The 22,410-nt window shown below is 56.5% G+C and overlaps 1 protein-coding gene across 2 annotated transcripts in view; it reads right to left on the bottom strand.

Annotated features, from left to right (window-relative positions):
• Positions 1–7,395: 7,395 nt before the first annotated feature.
• The window catches only part of ARFGAP3 (ADP ribosylation factor GTPase activating protein 3), a 47,389-nt gene continuing 32,374 nt past the window's right edge, over positions 7,396–22,410 (bottom strand). Inside the window, exons 12-16 of one of the 2 annotated variants that reach the window (XM_059681431.1) lie at positions 20,987–21,121; positions 13,317–13,440; positions 12,052–12,142; positions 9,586–9,707; positions 7,396–8,379 (exon numbers count right to left, since the gene is read on the bottom strand). In XM_059681431.1, coding sequence (XP_059537414.1) covers positions 8,362–8,379; positions 9,586–9,707; positions 12,052–12,142; positions 13,317–13,440; positions 20,987–21,121 — 490 coding nt within the window. In that variant the 3' untranslated portion in view covers positions 7,396–8,361. The remainder of the gene's footprint in view (positions 8,380–9,585; positions 9,708–12,051; positions 12,143–13,316; positions 13,441–20,986; positions 21,122–22,410) is intronic. The other variant, XM_059681432.1, reaches the window with a different exon arrangement.

The raw sequence follows: 22,410 nt of genomic DNA, 5'->3' as shown, positions 1-22,410 counted from the left end.
AGGACCCCACCCCGCATGAGTGGGTGAAAGTCAGGGCGCCCGGAAGCCACCGTGGACCTGGAGAGGAGCTGACCAGGCCCCGGTGGACCTGCAGCCCCCCAGCTCTGTGACTTCCTGCAGACCCGCAAGTCCCTGACACACAGCAATGCTCAGGCAGCTTTCCGCCTCCCTCTGGAGGGCTCCTGCCATTCTGCTGCCCGGCCCCTCCCCTTTCCCCAGGAACACCCCACCCAACTGTGTGGTTCCCACAGGAGCACATGACTCTACCCTCTGGCTGCTCATGATTGGCCAGGGGGCGGGTCCTGACTGGGGCAAAGCCAATCAGAGCCCTTTTCTGGGAGTTTATTCTAGCCCGGAGCCAGCAGGGCTCCTGTAGAGGGAGATGCCGTTGGCAGTCCCGCCCCTGCCTGGTGAAGACAGCGATCTAGTGAAGAGAATGAAGCCGGTGGCTGGAGACCCGGGGAGGACGCTGCTGGCCCTAGAGATCCTGCTTCCAGATGTTTCCAACCCCCCAACCCCCCCTCCCCCCAACCCAACTCCACTGCGCACCCCTTCCATGGGGTCTCTCACTCACCCCCCTGGAGGCCGCCTGCACATTTGTCACAATCTTCCTTCCCCCATAAAACAAAACAGAGCTTTGGTGAATAATGTAGGTTCTCAGAGACTCAAGAGGTGAGACACCACCCAGCACTTCGCCCATTTCCTCTTTCTCTCCCTAGCACCCCCCCACATACTCACCTCCCAGGCCCCTGTCCAAGTCTCTCCTCTCCCCCCCCCCACCCCCCGGCACCACCTCCAGGGTCTCCCCCTTCTCTCTGTCTGTGTCCATGTGCAGCATCTCAGCTGCACAAATGGCTGAGGCAAAACCCACAGGGACTGGGTGGGTGCCTCCGTTCACCTGACCCCTGACCCTGGAGAGATTGGGAGTCTCCCCGACAGAGGCCTTGCGGCTCCGGAGGCATCAGCAGCCTCTCCGGTCTGCAGTCCAGCCTCCCCGCCCCCAGTCGCTAGGGCGATGCTTTCTGCTGGGCCTGGCTGGTCGGCAGGGGACCCTGCAGCCCGGTCTCCAGGGAACCTCACGGGGCCAGGGCGCTGGTTTCTGTCAGGGTCAAGTGCAGTTGGTCAGTCCTGCTCAGGCCTTTGGCCCCCGTCCCGGTGGCTCAGGCCCTCCCTGGCTCCTGGAAGGCGAGAGGAGGACACGGGTGGGGGCGCTCAGGCAGTGCCCAGCCCTGCACAGGAATGGAATGCCGCCTGCCCCCTCCCAGCCCTTTTTGTCCCTGAATTTGCCTTCTGCCCGCTGTGCCTTGGCCTGCCGCGCGGAAGGGACTCGGGTGTGGTCTCTGAGACGGCTGGTGGGTGGGCACTGCCTCCAGGCCCGAGCCTGCCTGCGCCAGGGGCCCTTGATTGTAACCCAACACCTGGCTTTGTTCTCAGGCAGCGGCCAGCTGCCTCTCTCTTCCTTTCCCGGTTTAGCCTTGAGGACAAGGGATATGAGAGGGTTGGTGGCCTCCCGGCCTCCATCAAGTCCTCAGGTTCCCAGGAGGCTTCCCTCTAAGTGCCGCCCGGCACCTCCTGCCAGGCCCGGCCCACAGACCGGCTCCCCAGGCACAATGTGGGCGCTGCTGTGGGCGCTGCTGTGGGCGCCCTGCTGACGCTTCTCTGGTCTAGAGAGATCCGTGAGCCTGAGCAGCTCCTCCCGCACTGGCGAGTCCCTTTCGAAGGCGTTGGGCCCGGGACAGGACCTGCAACTGAGTCCCCGTGGACCCCAGCCTTCCTGGGGTCTGTCGCCAGTGCACCCCCACGCCCTGTCCTGCGAAGACATTTCAGCAGCTCAGTTCTAACAGTGACGCGGGGTCCTCTGCCTCTGAGCTCTGCCTCAGGCCACCCGGAGGTCCCAAGGCTCTCGCCTGGACGCCAAGGGGCAGGCCCTGGCGGTCACCACGGGGCAGGCCCGGGGCACCGGCCAGGCTCTGCTGCTGGCCGCTCAGCTGGAGGTAAGACACGGTGTGGCTCTGCCTTAAACGCAGCCCAGGGTCTGATGGGAAAGCTGCTCCTTCTTTAATTCTCTTAGAAATATCATTGTTACTTTACTTTTTAAAAATATATTTTTATTGATTTCAGAGCGGAAAGGAGAGGGAGAGAGAGACAGAAACATCCGTGATGAGAGAGAATCACGGATCGGCTGCCTCCTGCGCGCCCCACATTGGGGATGGAGCCCACAACCCGGGCATGTGCCCTGCCTGGAAATTGAACTGTGGCCTCTTGCCTCATGGATGACACTCAACCACTGAGCCACACAAAGGGAAAGTTTCTCGAACTTCTTTGACCAAGTGACCACAGCACGGAGCCAGGGGGACACTCTTGGGAAGCCGGGAAGCCCGAACCTTACGACAGGCCCTCAGCCCACTGGAGGCCCCAGGACCACAGGCTTCTGCAAATGTGAGGTAGTAAGACATTCCCACCCTCTCTGACCCGCCCCCTCCCACGTCATCCCCTGGGTGTGAGCACAGGCATTTTGGAAATTCAGCTCAAGGGGGTGGGGTCAGGGGGTTTTAGGTTTGGGTGAGTGGAATACATTGATGTGGTCTACACTGGCCACCGAGTCCCCCCAAACACAGCTGCCCAAAGAGTATGCCACGGCGAAACAGGGGTTCCCAGGCCAGGCCAGAGGGAATGTGGGTAAAAAGGGAGAAGCGATGTACAGTGTTGGACAAAGGCTGAAATGGAAGCTGGCTGGGGGAACAGCCTTCGTCCAAACAGGGGAGGCCAAGGTGCATGCAGGGAATCTGACGCCTGGTCAAATTACCTATGAAAAAACTCCAATTAAGATGCTGGAGGAAAGGCAGAATTTATATCCTTTAAATGAAAAATACAGAATTGTCATTTTACAAAGAGGCAGCCAGAGGCACATGGGGAATAACGACGAAGGACCACGGTATGATAGAGGCGTCAGGCCCGCTCGTACAAACGGTCAGGCGCTTTTTTTGGACCTTATCCTGCTTGTGCTGTTTATTGGATTTCCAAGTTTGGCAATTCGTGGTGACTTCTTTACTCTTTTTTTTAAATTTTTTTTTTTTAAATATATTTTATTGATTTTTTTACAGAGAGGAAGGGAGAGAGATAGAGAGTTAGAAACATCAATGAGAGAGAAACATCGATCAGCCGCCTCCTGCACATCTCCTACTGGGGATGTGCCCGCAACCCAGGTACATGCCCTTGACCGGAATCGAACCTGGGACCTCTCAGTCCGCAGGCCGACGCTCTATCCACTGAGCCAAACCGGTTTCGGCGACTTCTTTACTCTTAATACTCACTTTCACACCTAATTTCATATTCTCAGTCTTTTTTTTAAAAAATATATTTTATTGATTTTTTTTACAGAGAGGAAAGGAGAGAGAGAGAGAGTTAGAAACATCGATGAGAGAGAAGCATCGATCAGCTGCCTCCTGCACCCCCCCCCCACTGGGAATGTGCCCGCAACCCAGGTGCATGCCCTTGACCGGAATCGAACCTGGGACCCTTCAGCTCCCAGGCCGACGCTCTATCCACTGAGCCACACCGGCCAGGGCTGTTCTCAGTCTTGAGGGTTTTTTTCTTATAAAGAGGCATCCAAACAGCCCGTGTGCTGCCCAGCTGTCCCCCTCTGCAGGGCACTGCCCACTGGGGTAGTTCCCACTGCTCCCCGGGGATGAGGGTGTGGGACCCTCAGGGCTCACCTGTATCTCACCTCGTTGACAGTCACAGGGAGCGTTGGCTGGGGGCTCAGTGCCAAGGGGCAGGTGGGTGCTGCCCAGGGGCGAGGAGCCCTGCGGAGCCGCAGAGCAGGAGGCGGGGGGAGAGTCACAGCTGGTCCCTCTGAGGCTTCCTATTGGCCCGTCCGTGAGCGTCCGCCGGTGCCTCAGTTTCCCCATTTGTAAAGGCAGCTGATAAGGCGCAGACCCACAGAGCTGCTGTGAGGATGAAACGAATCAGCGATGCCCGGTGCCCTGCAAATCCGGTAAAAGCTCGATAATAAACGTGGAACGTGCTCGCCACTCTCTCCCTCTACCCCGAAGGGATCGACGCTGTGGCTCTGAGCCACGTGGGGACTTCGCGTGGGAAGGGGGGGAGGATCACATCGCCCTCCCCCACAGCGACTCCCGTTAGGCATCTGTCCCTCCGCAAGTCTCCCTGCCCACACTGACCTCCCCGCCCCCCCCCCCCCCCCCCCCGGCCTCCGCACGCAGCGTCCTGCCCCGTCAGGCAGCTCTATTACTCACCGCTCTGGTTTCCTGGCTCGAGCCCCTCTGACGGCCACTTACGGGATGATCCCCGGTTTCTCTTCCGCGTTCCTGCCCGCAGCCCACAGCCTGCCCCAGCCTGGCAGCGGCTGAGAGAGGCCTCGGGGACCGTCTTACCAGGGACAGCCAGGAGACCCGGGTTCAAGTCTGGACCCCGGAAGCCCTTGCTTTTCTGGGCTTCAGTTTCAATTTGCAAAACAAGGTGGAGCGGGTCCTCAGATCCCTCCCGGCCCGACAGGTGCGAGGCTGAACCTGGACAAGGCGGGAGGCTCTGAGGCCTCGGGCCTCTGCTCCTCATCTCAGGTTTGGCTGCGTCCAACCCCAAGTCCATCATCCAGGTCCGAGAGTGAAGACTGCAGAGGGAGCTCTGGGCCTTGGCGCTGACACTGGGGCCGCAGCTCGGGGCGGGGCGGGTGGGGGTGGGGGTTCCTGTGCTGTGCTGGTTAGGGAGGTCTGGGCAGGGCATGCCTGCCCCCCAGGTGATTGTGAACAAGCCCTTTAATACCTTGGCATCTCTGAACCCGTTCCCTCATCGCCCCACCTCGCCTAAGGGCCTGAGGCTGCACACCTACTGTGTGCTTGGGCCTCTCCAGGGGAGCTCAGCTGTTTCCTGTGGTTCCCCCCCCCCACCCCCCCGCCACCTCGAGGTGGTGGTACTGCTCTTCTCTCCACAAGACGGGGTGAGCGGCGAGGGTGTCTGCACCCCTCATGCCTGTTCACCCCCGGAAACAGCTCCTAATCCTCCCTCTGAGGGCTCCTGACTGGCAGAGGTGCCCGCTGGGAGCGGCAGGAAAGAGAGATGAAGCTGGCTGCCCGGGCTGGCGAGGGGCAGGGGTGGGGGAGGCCCCTGGGGTCTGGGGCCCTCGCTGAGCGCTCAGGCTCTGGAGCAGAAAGGAGCCGACGGGGTCTCGGCTGGGAGGAAGGCGCAGGGTGCTGTCACAGGGCCGCTCTGGGCCAGTGAGCGGGCAGTGGGGGCCGGGCTGCAGGAGGGTCTCTCGGGGCTGCAGAGGCCTCCTGGCCAGAGACGCTGGGCCCAGGCCAGCTGATGGGGCTGGGGACCCTCAGGCGGTGAAGGCCACCGACCCTCAGGCTGTTCGCATGGATGGGAATGGGGGCGGGGGGCGGGGGCAGCAACTGGGCTGAGCAGCTGGGCAGGGGGTGGGTGGTGGGGGGCTCCAGGAGTAAGTGGGGGCTCCGGGGCCCCATTGATGGCAGGGTGCCCGGTAGTGAGGATGTAAACCCAGGTGGAGGCCTGGGTGCTAAGCAGACACGCAACCTTCCCCAGCCGGGCCCTGACGGAGGTAGCGCCGGTGCCCACAGGGTGTGGTGGAGACCAGGGCGCGGCCACCAGGTGACAGGAAGGGCAGCCGGTGGAGAGAGGAACTGGGCTCAGGGCTCAGAGGTCATGTCTGCTGCAGGTGGTGCTGCCGGGACGAGTCAGGGAGAGGGCCTCTGAGGGCGGGCCCTCAGCACAGCGGGCTCCTCACAGGGGCTGGACAGTGTCCCCACCACCCGCCCGCCGCCTTAGGGGTGCGTCCAGGCCCCAGAGAGGGACCAGCACAGACGGAGGGGAGGGAGGGAGATGGGCCACGGAAGCTTGTTTGCAAGACCAGCCTGGTGGCCGGAGACCCCTGGTGTCTGCTCCCCACTATCCCTGTCCGTCTGACCATCCATCCGTCCATGCCAGGTCCCTGCTGGCCTTCCTGCCACGGCGCCCTGGCTTTAGGGAGACACATGGCCTGGGGAGGCACCGATGAGAACTACAGAGGAAAGGGAGCCAGGGTTCTTGTTCCGGCATCAAGAAGGGCTCAGCAATCTGGTGAAGGCTGTGTGCAACTTTAGTCCAGAGACGAAGCATAATTTTGAAAGGCATTTGGGGCTCAGAGGAGCCTAGTTTAAAAGAAACTAAGGTCTCCTCGTCTCAGGACCCCATGCTTTTTATTAACACAAATTGTCCTGAGGAGGCGGAGATAGACATGTCAAAAGTCAGGGTTTCCTATACAGAGTCCATTGTCAGTTTGGGGAACTGCCTACGCTGTTCAGGTGTTTGGCCAGCAGGAGGCAGTAACATGTGGATTAAGATGCCTTGAGCTGTCTGGCAGCAATCAATCAATTTAATGCACCCTTTTCAGGTTTGGGGAAATGCCATCAGCCACTCCCAACAGGTGACAACAGATGGGACTCAGCCCTTGTTGCATCCCCAAGTTCCATCAAACTTTTTGATGAAACTCTTGAAATTATGACCTGCTGGAACTGGCTTCCCTCAAAAGGGGAAGGGAAGGAGAGGAGGAGAAGGAGGGGAGGGAAAGGAGGGGAGGGAAGGAGGGGAGGGGAAGGGAAGAATGGGGAGGGGAGGGGGGAGCACATGGCCTCACAACCACCCACAGACTCAGCACAAGCAGCTGTCTGGGTCCTGTGACCGCAGAGCAGAGGTCAGGGCTGGGGAGGGCCAGCGTTGGGTCCTCAGAGTCTGACTCTGGGAGGTCAGCCACCGCAACTCCCAGTGGCAGGCTTCGCCGAGGCCAGGGTGCCCGAGTCCTGCCCCCTGCCACCGCCGCAGGACTGAGGGCGCTCACACCAACGCCTGGTGTCCTGGCAGAGCGGGCGCTGGGGAGCGCCGAGGCCTGCGGCCCGGGAGCAGCGGGGCTGGCTCTGCTCTGTCCCCGGCCCTGGCCCCGCGTGGCCCCCGCCCCCCCCCCCCCCCCGCCGGCTGCTCCTCCTGGTCTCTGGACGCCCTGGTCTCCGCCGGCCTCGTCTCCAAGGCAGCACCGACACCTGTTTGTCTGTTTACCTACAGACCCGGCGAGCCCTGGCCCTGCGCACAGGCCTGGGTTGCAGGTTCAACCCCAGCCCTGGTTGGGGCGTGTGTGGGAGGCAACCAATAGATGTATCTCTCTTGCATGGATGTTTCTCTCTCTCTCCTTCCTTCCCTCCCTCTCTCCCTTTCTTAAAAAAAAAAAAAAAGGAAAAAATACCCTCAGATTAACAAAAAAAACAAAACACCAAGTCCATCGGTAGTTGTGTTATCATTCAAATGCACACCAATGTCACACCCCGTGAGCCCTCACGTACGATCATTCGTCTCATAAACTTTGGTAAAAAAAAGTCGGCAACGCACCTGCTGCAACTGTTTATTCAGAGTCTGATCATTGGAGCTTTAAGAAAGATTCACAAAATATTCATCTGAAGCTGTATTTCTGGTTCATCACATTCCAAATACATTTTACTGTTCTGAGCAATACGTTCAATGCTGTCTAAAACACAGCCAAGCTATTTTTCTTTATTTATACACATTCTGTAATTTTTAAAAAACAAATATTAAGTTAGAAAATATTAACAAAACTACCCAATTACAATTACTATTTTCCCACGTACTGAAATGTTTCCCGTGAGTGTATCTTCTTACCTTATTCATTTTTAATTCTGAACACTCCATCGATTTATAAATGCACTTAGGGAGTTCTCATCTTATATTTCGCATAGATTCAAAACTTAGGTTTGTTAAAAGCACTCACTGAAATTATTTTTGAATTTATAGATCATACAAAATAAACCATTTACAAGGGGACAGGTGACTTTAAACATTATTTTGAAATCACCTGACTGTGTGCAAATATAAATGAAGCAATCTGTCAATTAGACACCAGTCATTTTGGTCTTTTGTTTTTATTTTTTGCTCCATTTTTACTGAGATGTCTGTTGTGAATTTCGTTTCTCCAGGCCCAGCTGGCACCGGCGGATTCGAGTCCCCAGCCCATGGTGGTACACGCTGAGACCCCCACACAAGGCTCTCTCTTCTCAGGGGGTGGGAGGGGCCATGTCTCCAGGCCCCCAGCTGTCGGAACTAAAGATTCCAAGAAAATAAGCGAGGATATGCATGGATGGCAAAGAGGGCATGTGCAGGAAGTAACAGAACAGAAATGACAAGAAGGCTTCTACATCAAAGGGAAGGTGACGTCAGCCGTGTCTAGGCCGCGGGCCGAGGCAGCAGAGCCACCTGCAGAACGGGCCGTCTGCGCTGCAGTCTGCGGGCCTCGGTCCCTTAACGAGGAATTTCTCCAGGAAGCACATGACATCAGGATTAGGAACCATAGCGGTCCTACAGAGAGAGAGAGAGAGCGCGAGCCCGGGTGAGAGTCACAAACACTTGAGTCACGTCCTCATTCCCGCCGCCTGGCTCTGCCTGGGGAGCCCCCAGAGGCAGGTGCGAGGGGACAGAGGCGCACAGGTGGAGGCTGAGCCTGACCTCTGGTTCACTGAGGGGCGCACTCCCGCTCTCTGCGCCTCCACTGCTCACCTCCAGGTGACTAGGATGGATGCTCATCAGTCACCAGGACTGTCACCTTCGTGGCAGGACCGACGGGCTCAGCTCCCCAGGGACGTGAGCAGCTCTGCCTCCCAACCAGACACTCACTCCCCGCAGGGCCTCAGCAGGGGTCTCCGGAATTCTCCTGGGGGCCCGCCCCCACCTGGGAACCCTGCAGGCACCAGGCCCCACTAGGCCCTCCTCCTGGGGCCATTTCTTTTTTGTTTTTGGTGCTCCAGGTGAGGCTCGAACTCACAACCTCGGCATTATAACTGGGGCCATGTCTTACATTCGCGACAGAGTCCCCGGCAATAACCTGACGTGAACAGAAGGCTCAGAGAGAAGCCTTTCGCCCAATCAGGGTGGCCTTTGGCTGCTACACAGGGTGGGCAAAGGAGGTGCACAGGTGTGTGGGAAGCAACAGTAATTAATACGTAATAATAAGTAATAACACAAGAATGACCGTGAGCCTGCGCTCCCCACCTGTACACCAGCTGCCGCCTGGCCTGCCCGGAGGTGGGAGTGCTCTCGAGAGCCAGCCGAGAATTGTGACGTAAATTCCATGTATTCCCATGGCAAAGAATGTGGGTTTTGAAGAATTTTTACTCACACGGAAATGCTCATATAAAAGCAGGACTGCATATACACAATGTAATCTTTTTTAATTTGGAAAAGACATGCATAGAATACCTTTTAAAGATAAAAAAGTGTCATTTTTACTTTCTTAATATTTCTGTTCCAACGTAGGAAAGGGTGGCTAAGGACCATGATAATTCCTGTAACAATTCCCCTAGGGTCATACATTAGAAAGTTTAAACAAGCGGGAAATGGTAACTTGATTTTTATGATGTCCTGGGTCACGCGCAGCAAACATCTAGATCAGTCCCTCCGCAGGGACGTAAAATCCAATTTCCTTGCGACTGAAGAGTGGCCCCAGTCTCATTATCACAACCACGAGCCCACCCTCCTCCTCAGACCCTGTCCTCGCAGCCCACGGACCTGGATGGAGGTCATGACTCCGTTAGCGAAGACGGACAGCTTCCCGGCGACGGACCTCACGCCTTCCTTCAGCTGCGCCATGTCGGGGGCCGTGGGCAGCACGCTCGAGAGGTTGTAGTTTCCTGCACACGGAGCAGGCGCGGTGGTCACTCTGCCCGAGGGCAGCGGCCCAGTGACGACCCGATGACCCAGAGATGGGGGGTCCCCCGCCCCCTGCTTCCCAGGAGCAGCCGGTGTGGCAGGGACAGGACGCTGCATGGGTCAGGGCTCGGGTCCCAGCACAGCCCCACGTCCTGCGTCCACGACCAGCTGCACGGCCCCACCCAGGAGGAGGGTGGCCCGGTCTGAACCGTCCTGGTGCCTCTGCAGAGACCCTCCCCCTCCCACGCCCTCTTCCTGCAGGTGCCTCACACACGCCTGCCAGGCCAGCGCTCAGGAAGCAACCGGTGGGCCTCTGTGGGCCAGCATGCCCCTCTGTGGGGGAGCCCTCCGCCCTTCCTCCCGGCGGCCTCTCCCCTGGGCCCCATCCAAAGGGATGGGCCCACCAGAGCCGGCCCTGGACGAGGCACACTGAGCGCGGGGAGCGCTTTGCTTGCTCTGGGGCTACGGCGGGCTGAGGCGCCCCTCCCACTCGCAGCTCACACCGGCCTGGTGACCTGCTGCACGACTGTAGCCGGGGCTGGAGGGGCTGGAGGGGCTCAGGGACTGAGTGGCCCACACCCTGCGGGTCCCCCAGGGCCAAGCCCAGCTACTCCTTGGCTCCGCACACGACCATCTCCACCCGCCTGCCCTTAAGCAACAGGAGAACAGAACACGATTATCCTTCAGCACAGACAGCGCCCAGCCCGCCGAGTGGGCAGGGCTGTGGGCGCGGGGCTTCCCCCTCCGCTGCCTCCGGAGGCTTTAAATTCTCCAGCCTCTGCCAACACCCAGCCCAGCCCGTGAGGGTCCCTGGGCTCCAATCTCGGGTCTTCACAGCACACCAGAGGCCGTGCGAGATCCGAGCATGAGGCCAGAGCCTCTCCGTTACACAGAGAGTGCAGAGGTCAGGGGGCGACCTCAGGGAAGCACCTCCACTTATCAACCCGAGAAATGTTTAGGGCGAGCACGGCTGAGGCAGGACAGAGGGCCCAGGCCGAGCAGCTGCGGGACAGTGACCTCACCGGTACTTCCATCCCCGGTGCCCAGGGACGCCTAGGAGACGGCTCACCGTGCCCGTCAGCCCTCTCCCCTTCCCTGTAAACTCCCGAGTTCTAACCCTGCAGCACAGTGTGGCCAAACGCCGAGTTCTGGTCAGTCGGAGGCCCTGTGCCTCCCTCTTCCCCCTTCCTGCCGGCCAGCCCAGACGGGTGTAGGCGAGGTGAGCAGAGCTGGCACCGCGCTGGGCGGGAGGGGAGGGGAGGGGAGGTGGTGACCAGGTGAAAGGGGCCGGGTCCCGATGAAGGGAGCACAGGGCACAGTCCCCAGCTGCCTCCCAGACGGCGTGAGACACGGACTCACACTGGGCTCTGCCTGGTTCTGTCCCTGCCGCCCTCGCTCCCCGAACCCCCCCCACCCCCATGAGGGTCTGACCCGGGGCAGGCACTCGGCAGCTTCCGGAGCAGTGGCAGCCCCAGCGGGAGGCCCCCTCCTCCCTCCCCTGCGGCTGCAGACTGTGCCTGGCAGCCCCCTCCCCCGGCCCCGGCGCTGTGCGCTGTGCCCGTTGGTGCCCTGGCCGCGGGCTCAGCCACACGATGGGCGCCAGGGAAGGGCAGTGCCGGCCTCCGCCCCCCCCCCCCCCCCCCCCGTCCGCAGCACCCACAGGGGCCTGGGCCGAGGACACCCAGCGAACGGGCCTGCTGGGGGCTCTGCGGCGAGCACTCAGGTGCCCCTTCCGGTGACTGCAGCCCCGCGGGCCAGAGCTCGGGGCGCACACAGGACAAGCGTTATGGGCTCTGTTCTCTGAAACGGGAGTGTCCACCGTTCCCCTCAACCACTGAAGGGCCTGCTTGCATGTGGTCAGCAGAGGGTTTTAGCAAGAACGACGTTTCAGAGGGAAACTCCGCAACCTGAGCCGAGGTGCGCACCGGGCTCCGTCCCGGTGACCCAGCACCGCCGTGGGGACGGGCGGGACTGTGGGGAGCCCTCCAAAGGCCGAGCCCCCTCAGCCAGGGTGGTCACAAATGGAAGTGGCCTTGACAAGGGCCAGGACACGGAGAGTGAAGATGAGCGGCTCCGCCCTGCCCGCACCCCAGGCCGTGCAGGAACCCGTCAGCAGCCAGCCCCTCCTGCGGGAGGTCAGGGGCAGAGCACAGGGGGCTCCCAGCCGCAGGCCGCCTGCAGCGGCCGAGGCCCGGCACCACCTCGGCTCACCAGGCACTGCGGCTGGAACGCACCTTCTCACTGAGCACAGCTGCCTGGCAGTGCCCTCCGCACCGAGGGCCTGCTAACACCCCCCATCACCCCTCCCCAGCCCCACCGCCTTACCTGCTGTCTGCTTCCTCTGCTCGTCAAACAGGTCGGCCGAGCTGATGGAGGAGCTCCCCGAGAGCCGCTCCAGCCGCGCCCGGGTTTCAAACTGGACAAGACCAGGAAGAGGAAACGTTAGGCCCAAACACACGCCGTTTTACAAAGAGGATCCCGGAGGGGCCGCACTGCCTGTCCCCAGGCTCCCCCACAGCGGCTGCAGGCACGCCCAGGCCCCCATCGGTGCGAGGGCACCAGAGGCAAGAGACACGAGAGAGGGCATCTCTGTTGTGGGGCTGCTCTCACTCCCCGCCCGCACCCCCCCACCCCCCCCACCCCAAGGGCCACGACATGAAGCCTCCCTCCGACACCTGTCATGCTCTGCTGTGACCGAGCCTGAACGCGGTGGACGTTAGAGCAAGGAGGGTTTCAGGGCTGGGAAAAGCCTAGAGGCACGCGAAATACTCTTAAATGCAGCAAGAGTGCTACTGCTACCGAATAAAACCAGGACGTTTGAGGAAGAATTCTCTGACAGTCCCAGGCTCTGTGTTGGCATACAGGCTTCCGAATTAGGAGGAAGCCGAAACCTCTCCGATCCCATTTGAGTTTTACTGCTTAGCTAGGTGCCCCTAAGACAAGCAACAGCCTGAAAACAAATCTATCTCCCCCGGAACCCACACCCGTGCACTTCGTTTAACTCTGGTTAGAAATTAAGTGGCAGTATCAACATTGTCTGAAGTTTATTCAAAAGAGACTGAATGGCCCTGGCTGGTTTGCCCAGTGGTTGGCCTCAGGGTTGTGGGTTCAATTCCCGGTCAAGGGCATGTACCTTGGTTGCAGGTTTGGTGCCCAGCTCTGGTCAGGGTGCACAGAGGAGGCAAACATCTCTCATATCGATGTTTCTCTCTCTCTCCTGTCCCCACCCTTTCCCTCCCTTTCACTCTAAAAATCAATGGAAACAACATCCTAAGGTGAGGACTAAAAAACAGACTGAGTGGACGGCTGTTCAAAACACTGAGAATGAGTATGAGAAACATGAGGCGCAGCTCCTATCTTCCAGTCACACCCTCCCCCTCTCCCATCTCCCCCCCCCCCCGCCCCCCGGCCAGCCAGGGCAGCAAGGTGTGGTGAGTGGTCAGAAACACCTGGTTCTGAGTTCTGGCTCCAGCGCCCCAGGGCCAGGGCCTCTCGCAGCCTGAGCCCATCTCGCTCAGCATCCATCACCTGCTCTCCCCACTCCCAGGCCCCTGCCCTAGGGGGCCACGCAGAAACCCTCGGACACTTACATCAGCGTGGTCTTGTCTTCCAAAGTACATATCTGAGGAAATGGCTTTGACGTTGCCAAACTTCTTCTGGGCCTCATCTGTGTTTCCAACTGGCTCGTAGTCTGGCTTGCGGCGAGTCGTAGGCCTGCAGTTAGGAACAGCCGAAGTCAGAGTGACGTAAGCAAGACGGCAGAAGAGGAGCTTTCCGCCGTCCTGCTCCTCCCGACCCCGATCTCAGCCCCCCCGGTGGGGTCGAGTCCAGCAGAGGTGCCAGCACACCGGGGGCCAGCAATCCAAGACGGGGCGCACTGGCGAAGACGAAGGGAGCAGTTTCACTTGGCTCCCAAGATGGCACAGCTCGGTGCCAAGAGAGACCCACTTGGCCCGCAACTTCTCCCGCGGGGGAGGTGAGAGGGCAGTGAGTGGTGCCTGGTCCCCCGCTGGTGGGGCATGGCCATGGGCTGGGAAAGGCTGGCAGCACAGGGTCCTACTAAACACTTGGCAGGCTCCACAGGGAGGCCAGCCCACAGGTGAGCTGCCAATTGGCCCACGGTGCCGTCCACTGCTCTGTGCGCTTCACCACACAACCCTCCTCCCGCCATGGCTGGCACCCTGCACCTGCAGATGGGGAGTGCAAGCCTTTGCAGACAGCCAGTGAGCAGGTGCAGAAAGCCACCTGGTGCTGTGGGCCTGGGAGGAGGCACATGAACCTTGCATTTCAGGAAAGGAAACCCCAGGGAGGCTCCCAGCCCCGGCCTGGCTCTGTGGGGGAGAGAGAGATGCACCGTCTTCAGAACCCACCCCGGGAGGGAGTCAGCGTGGAGCGTGCGTCCACACAGGGCCTGAGAAAGCCTCCGGATGCCCAGCAGGGCGACTGGTGAAGGCACTGCTCACCCAAAGCCAGCCCGTCGCTCACTGTGGAGGAGGCGAGGCTTCCTCAGGGCAAAGGCAGCACAAGCCTCCAGGACCACGGACAGTCACGGGAACATGACACCACCGTCGCCTTCCAGTAGCTGCCCCCAGAACTGCCCGGCCAAGAATGCAAAATAAGGTTTTAAGGCAGCTCGGCAACCTACAGGGATCAGCAAGATAGACAACTCAACGAAATCTGGAACGTGACACACTAACACTGAGGAGTTCAACAGAGACACAGAAATCATAAAATAGAGCCAGACAGAAACTCCGGGGCTGAGAACACAAAACTGCAGCAGAGAGCACCCACCTCCGACTTAAGCAGGAGAAAGAATGTGTGAACTGAAAGATAATTCATTTGAAATTATCCGGTCAGAGGAGAGAAAAAGAATGAAAAAGTGAAGAAAACCTACAGGAATTATGGGATGCTCTTAAGAAGATAACACATTATGGGAGACCGAGGAGAAGAGAGGGAGGAAGAGACGGAAAGTGTATTTAAAGAAATAATGGCTAAAAACTCCCCCAATCTGGAGAGAGACAGGGACATCCAGGTGGATGAAGCTCATAACCCCCAAACAGACCCGATCCAATAAACTGTCAGAGATCGAAGCCAAGGAGAATTTTGGAAGCAGGAGAGCAAAGACACTCGTCACAGACAACGGGGCTCGGGGAGGCTGTGAGCAGGCTGCTCAGCAGAGCCCTGGAGGCAGGAGATAGTGGGTGACATGAAAGCTGCTAAAAGGCCCGGGTGGGGAGCCCAGTTGGCTAGAGCATCGTCCTGAAATGCCAAGGTTTTAGGTTCAATCCCCCATCAGGGCACATACAAGAATCAACCAATGAATGCATAAATAAGTGCAACAAATCAATGTTTTTCTCTCTAAAATCAATCAATAACTAATTTTAAAAAAAGCAAACAACTGCTGGGGACTCTTTCCCCCTCCCACGTGGGAGTCTGTACTTGTTCTTCAATAAATTCCCACCTTTGCTAGACCATCTTCCGTCCGTGGATTCATTCTTCGACTCCGACGGACAAAGAATTCAGGAACCATCCTGCCCAGGGGACCCCGCGTGTGCCAGTCCAAAAACCCCATATCAGAACGAAGTAGGACATATATTCAGATTATTTGCATAAAACATAAATATAAAACTCAAAGAGCGATCACAGTGAGCACATGAGTAACCACCAGGCATCCAGGCAGGTGAAGAATTAGAAACTGGCAGCGATCCAGAAGTACAGTATCCTTTGGGCCATTGCCTGTTTTTCTTCTAACCCTTAGAGATGAACATTCCCATCTCCAGCTTGGGGATATAAAGAATAACGCTTGCCCTAGCTGGTGTGGCCCAGTGGACAGAGCATCAATCAGCCTGTGGACCGAAGGATCGTGGTTCAATCCAGGTCAAGGGGAATGACCTTGATTATAGGCTTGGTCCCTGGACCCGGTCAGGGTGCTTAAGGAGGCAACCAATCCATGTGTCTCTCTCACATCAACCCATGTTTCTTTCTCTTTCTCTCTCCCCGTCCCTTCCACTGTCTCTAAAATATCAATGGAAAAGGTATCCTCAGCGAGGATTAACAAACAAACAAAACAAAACAAATAACGCTGTTCTAAACACAGGGTATATATAAAATTTTTTGGTTGTGTATATAGATAGGAGTTGAATTGCTGGGTCAAAAATGGTGCCAGTTTTCCAAACTGGTGTTACCAATGTATTCCCCCATTAAAAGTATGAGAGTCTCTGCTCTTTTCTATCTTACTAGAAGCCCGGTGCACGAAATTCGTGCACTCAGGGTGGGTGTCCCTCAGCCTGGTCTGTGCCCTCTCGCAGTCCAGGAGCCCTCAGGGAATGTCTGGAACATCAGTCAGATGTCCTTAGCGCTGCTGTGGAGGTGGGAGAGGCTCCTGCCACTGCCGCTGCGCTTGCCAGCCATGAGCCCGGCTTCTGGATGAGCGGTGCTCCCCCTGTGGGAGCGCACTGACCACCAGGGGGCAGCTCCTGCATTGAGTGTCTGCCCCCTGGTGGTCAGTGTGAGTCATAGCGACCAGTCATTTCACCATTCGGTCAATTTGCATATTAGTCTTTGATTATATAGGTCTAGGGGCCCGATACACGAAATATGTGCAAGGGGCTTGGCCCTCACAGCCACCACGCTGGCTCAGCCCTCGCAGCCATGGCATGGTCTGGAAGGTCATCTGAAAGGTCATCCGGACAGTCGTTCTGCTGTTCGGCCGTCCAGTCTAATTAGCATATTATGCTTTTATTATTTTAGACTAGTAGTTGGTGTTGCTAAATGTCTTAATAATTTTGACTGTTTTTGATGCATATAATAGTACTTCATTTTAATTTGCATGCCCATGATTACTAATGAAGATAAGCACATTTTTATGCAAGCTCATCAATCTATTAAATAAAGAGGAAGTATGTGCTGAAAAACAACAAAAAACAGCTGCTGAAGGAGACCTGGCCAATGTGGCTCCGTTGCTGAGCCATCATCCCATGCACCAAAAGGATGCCCGTGCAACTCTCAGCAGGGCACATGCTCAAGTTTCGGGCTTGGTCCCCAGTAGGGGGTGTGCAGGAGGCAGCCGATTGATGTTTCTCTCTCACATCAATGTTCCTCTCTCTCTAAAAAAATCAATTAAAATATTTAAAGAAAAAACAAACAAATAAAAAACAACAAGACACAACTCCAGGCTGCCTTCAGGACACACATAGGTTGAAAGTTAAGAGACCAAAAGAGAGTAGGGTAGCCATATTTATATTAGGAAACACATGTTAAGCCAAAACCTGTAACAAGAGACAAAGGTCATATAATGGTAAAGGAGGCAGTTCATCAAGAGTAATAACAATTGTAAATATATATGCACCCAACAGATCTGACAGGAGAAACAGACAGTATGGCAACAATGAGAGACTTCAATACCCCACTTCAACAATGGACACATCACCCTGACAGAAAATCAACAAGGAGAACTGCACTTGAACTGTATGTTAGACCAAATGGACCAACAGACATATTGAGGGCATTTCATCCAACAGCAGCAGCACATGCATCTGAAGTGCACACAGAACACCCTCCAGGGCACGTCACATGCTCGGTCACGGAGCAAGTTTAAATCACGTGAGGCCTTAACAAATTTAACAAGATTGAAATCATATTAAGTATCTTTTCCAACCACAATGGTTATGAAAGCAGAAATCAACAACAGGAGGAAAACTGGAAAATTCACAAATATGTGGGAACTAACACATTGCTGAACAACCACAGGGTCAGAGAAGAAATAAAAAACGTCTTGAAACAAATGAAAATGGAAACACAACATCCCAACACTTATGGGCTACAGCAAAAGCAGTTCTAAGAGGCAAGTTTATGGCCAACAGGTAGGCACATGGAAAGGTGGTCAGCATCACTGATCATCTGAGGAGTGCAAATCAAAACCGCAATGAGGCATCAGCATCAAAAAGACAAGCGGTAGCCCTGCCAGCGTCTCAGCAGTTAGAGAATTTGTCTTTCACACTGGAGGGTCGAGGGTGCGATTCCCTGGGTTGCAGGTTCAATCCCAGCTCCATCGAACTGCATGTGGGAGGCAACCAGTCGATGTGTCTCTCTCACATGTCTCTCTCACATGTCTCTCTCTCTCTCTCTCTCTCTCTCTCTCTCTCTCTCTCTCTCTCTCTCTCTCTCCTCCACTTCCTTCCTCCCTCCGCCCTCTCTCTCTCTCTCCTCCACTTCCTTCCTCCCTCCGCCCTCTCTCTCTCCTACTCCCTTCCATCCCCTCTAAAAATCAATGGAAAAAATATCCGCCAGTGAGGATTAACAATAAAACAATAACAAAAAGAAGACAGGAGGTAAGTGCTGGTGAGGATGGGAGAAAAGGGAACCATTGTACACTGTTGGGGGGAAGGTAAATTAGTGCAGCTCCCGTGGAAAACAGTATGAAAGTTCCTCAAAAAATAATAGAAGTATCAGATGCTCTAGTCATCTCACCTCTGGGTGTGCACTTAAAGGAGAAAAAGTCGCCCTAACCGGTTTGGCTCAGTGGACACAGTGTCGGCCTGTGAACTGAAAGGTCCCAGGTTCGATTCCGGTCAAGGGCATGTACCTTGGTTGCGGGCACATCCCCAGTAGGTGTGCAGGAGGCAGCTGATCAATGTTTTTCTCTCATCAATGTTTCTAACTCTCTATCCCTCTCCCTTCCTTTGTAAAAAAAAAAAAAAAATCAATTAAATAAATAAATAAATAAAAATAAAGGAAAAGAAGTGAACATCCTGAAGAGTCAGCTGCAATTCCATGTTCACTGAAGCTCTACTCACAAAGCCAGACACGGAGAGACCTCAGTGCCTGTCGGTGGGTGAATGGAGAAGAGGCGGTGTATATAATGGGATACAATTTTGCCATAAACAAGCACACCCTGCTATTGGTGACAACATGGATGAATCTGGACATTATGTTAAGTGAAGTAAACCAGATGAAAAAGACAAATACTGTATGATCTTATTTACAAGTGCAATCAAAACTTTTTTAAAAAAGGTCAAACTCAGAGAAACAGAGTAGAATGGTGGGGGAGGGGTTGGGAAATGAGCAGATGTTGGTCAAAGGTACACATTTTCATTGATAAGATGAGTAAGTTCTGGGGACCGAATGTGCACACGGGGGCTAGTTAACAATACTGTAGTGTCCACCTGACATTTGCTAGAGTAGAGCTTGTGTTCTCAGCACAAAACAAACAAACAAAACCCCCAGCGAAATAGGTTAAACTAATTTGAGGTGAGGCAAATGTGTTTCTTATTTATAATGTATACACATGCCATTTTTTTTTTAAAGCCAACAGCAATCCTATCTAATAAAAGAGAAAAATGGTAATTGGCGTACGACGATACCCTTTTCATTGGCTAATCAGGGCTATATGCAAATTAACTGCCAACTATGATTGGCAGTTAACTGCCAACAAGATGGGAGTTAATTTGCATATGTAGGCACAATGCAGGGAGGCGAAAGGGAAAGCAGGAAGAAGCCCCCTGCCACTGACAGTGATCGGAAACCCAGGGGGGAGCTAAGAGCTGGGGGGCAGGGCAAAGGCGGCCCTGGGGCCGCCTTTGCCCTGCCCCACAGCCATGATCGGAGAATCAGGCGCCTTTGCCACCCTGGCCAGTGATAGCAGGAAGTAGGGGTGGAGCCAGTGATGGGAGTTGGGTATGGTCGAAGCTGGCAGTCCCGGGAGCTAGGGGCCCCTTGCCTGGGCCTAAAGCGGAGCCCACGATCGTGGGGCCGCTGCAGCTGCGGGTCCCCGCTGCCCGGGCCGGATGCCTAGGCCAGAGGCGTTAGGCCTGGGCAGGGGCGGAGCCTGCAACCGCGGGGAGCTGCGGGTCCCCTGCCCAGGCCTGACACCTCTGCCAGAGGCCTCAGGCCTGGTCAAGGGGCCGATCCGGTGATTGGTGATCGGAGGGTGATGAGGGTCAACTCCTCTGGCCGAGGCATCAGGCCTGGGTGGGGGGCGGAGCCGGGGATTGGGGGGATATGATGGTCCCCTTGCCCAGGCCTGAAGCCTGGGTCAGAGGCGTCAGGCTTGGGCGGGGGGTGGAGCCAGAGATCAGAGGGAGATGGGGGTCCCCTGCCCAGGCATGATTCCTGGGCCAGAGGCCTCAGGCCTGGGCGGGGGCCAGAGCCAGTGATCAGGGGGAGATGGGGATCCCCTGTCCAAGCCTGACACCTCTGGCGGAGGCATCAGGCCTGGGCAAGGGGCCAATCAGGTGATCGGAGGGTGATGGGGGTCTACGCCTCTGGCCAAGGCATCAGGCCTGGGCAAGGGGCCGATCCTGCGATTGGAGGGTGATGGGGGTCAACGCCTGAGGGCTCCCAGTATGTGAGAGGGGGCAGGCTGGGCTGAGGGACACTCCCCTCCCCACACACACCCAGTGCACGAATTTCGTGCACCGGGCCCCTAGTACTTCTATAAAAGGATTTCAGGCAGCTTTTAAAAAGCCTGAAAATTCTAGTAAAAAAAATCAATACACATCCAAACCACACAACAATTGAAGGAATTTTCCATTTAAAACAGGCCTTCTCCCCTCTTTGGTCCTGCAGATCACTCAGTAAACACTGAGCACTCCACAACGCACGCAAGGCGCTGCTCCACGTCACGCGGGACACAGCGGGAGCAGGCTGAGCGCAGTGCCAGTGAGCAGGACAGTCCTGGTCGCACCTGCTGTCCAACGTACTGACTGGCAGTGTCACCTGGCACTACCAGCGTTCCCTGGTTTGGACAATAAACTAAATAGCCCTTCACTCACAATCCCCCAAACTGGAGAGAGTTCTCCAACAGGTGCATGGGTAAACATAAAGAGGAATGAATAACACGGACGTCCCAAGGCACTGAAACAGTGGTCGGCAAACTGCGGCTCACGAGCCACATGTGGCTCTTTGGCCCCTTGAGTGTGGCTCTTGCACAAAATACCGACTTCTGCGCATGGGACACGAAGTTTCAATCGCACTGTACATGCGCGCCCGCACGTGGTATTTTGTGGAAGAGCCACACTCAAGGGGCCAAAGAGCCGCATGTGACTCGCGAGCCGCAGTTTGCCGACCACTGCACTAAGAAAATGGAAATAAGTCAGTCTACACAGGCCAGTTCCTGCCCAATTCCATTCCAACCCTGTTCTGGGAGAGGTAAGAACACCAGGTGCCAAGAATGTTCTTGAAGCAGCAGAACAAAAGCGTTTGCTTCCCAGAGACGTCCTTGGAGGCCCCGGTTCACAGCCCCACCGCTCTGTCCGCATACCTGTCTGAATAGCCCGTGGTTTTCAGAATCGTGTCAGCCTCTTTGGTGCTCTTCTTCTTCCAATAGAAATCTGAACTGTCATCCCAGCTAGAAAAAGAACTGCTCCGTAGCTCCATCGGCTCGTCGAAGAACCTGCTGAGAAAGGGAACAGCGACGTGAGGCCTCACAGTGATGTCGGGTTCAGGGGGACGGCGCCTCCAGCTCCCGTGAGTGGCGGGCAGCCATGTGGCCTGACCCGTGGACAGGAGCAGACACAAGGCGAGTCATTTCCAAGGACTTTGCTCAACTCGCCCGGCCCCATCTCCTGCTGCAAGAGGTGTGCTCCAGGGGCTGCGGCCTCAGGCAAGTGCTGAAACCTCTATTCATCCAGGCGGTCAAGGTGCCACGTGAAGGACACACAATCTGGACAGTCACCTGGACCCGCAGCTGACATCAGTGAAGAACAAACCATGGTGTGCTAAGAGCTGAGGGGATGTTTGTCACTGCAGCATCAGCTAGCCTATCCGGACAGCACGTGGCTACGGGTTACATATTCTGTTTTCGCTGGGTCTCATTCTGCCAAGTTAGTCACAGCTGCTGCTGCTGGGCCTGGGGGACGGACGGCATCCGAGGAGCTCCTGCCGGCAACGCCCGCCCGTCAGCCCCAGGACAAGGCTGCCGTCCTCGCAGCCTCTACCACTCACTGTCAGGGACGCTCACCGCCTCCCTCTGGACGCAGATAGAGCGAGGGATCGGCCGCGAGGCGGTGCCCCTCCAGTCCGAGGGGCGTGAACGGGGTCTGTGAGCATCGCGGAGCAGAGGGCCTCCCGGCTCCATTTACACTTTCCGTAGCTGAGCATCGCCGAGCAGGCACTGCCCAGAGACCAAGCTCCACAGCGTTCGGCTTCTGGTCCTGTGCGGCAAGAGTCTGACCAGAGCAGCAGGGTTTGCGAGAACAGCTCGGAGATCGAGAGGGGAGGCAGGTGTGCCAGAGCCTTAAGAAAAGGGGACTGTGCCCTAACCGGTTTGGCTCAGTGGATAGAGCGTCAGCCTGCGGACTCAAGGGTCCTGGGTTCGATTCCGGTCAAGGGCATGTACCTTGGTTGCGGGCACATCCCCAGTAGGGAGTGTGCAGGAGGCAGCTGACCGATGTTTCTAACTCTCTATCCCTCTCCCTTCCTCTCTGTAAAAAATCAATAAAATATATTTTAAAAAAAGAAAAAGGGACCGTGTTATCCCAGAATTCCTAACTGCTTTGGATGAAAAAGCCCAGCCAGCCACGCATGCCCCAGGAAGCTGGAACTCAGGAGGGTCAGGAGAGAGGCGGCCTCCAGCTTCGGTCTCGGAAAGGAAGGTGGTGGGAGAGAGTGTGGCTTCCTGCAGGGCGTCGGGACGGAAGCTCGAGGAAACAGGTGAGCACTGGCTCCCAGGCCACAGGGAGCCGC

This window comes from Myotis daubentonii, chromosome 2, assembly GCF_963259705.1.
Source record: "Myotis daubentonii chromosome 2, mMyoDau2.1, whole genome shotgun sequence".
NCBI lineage: Eukaryota > Metazoa > Chordata > Mammalia > Chiroptera > Vespertilionidae > Myotis > Myotis daubentonii.
This window is presented reverse-complemented; position numbering and strand designations above follow the sequence as displayed.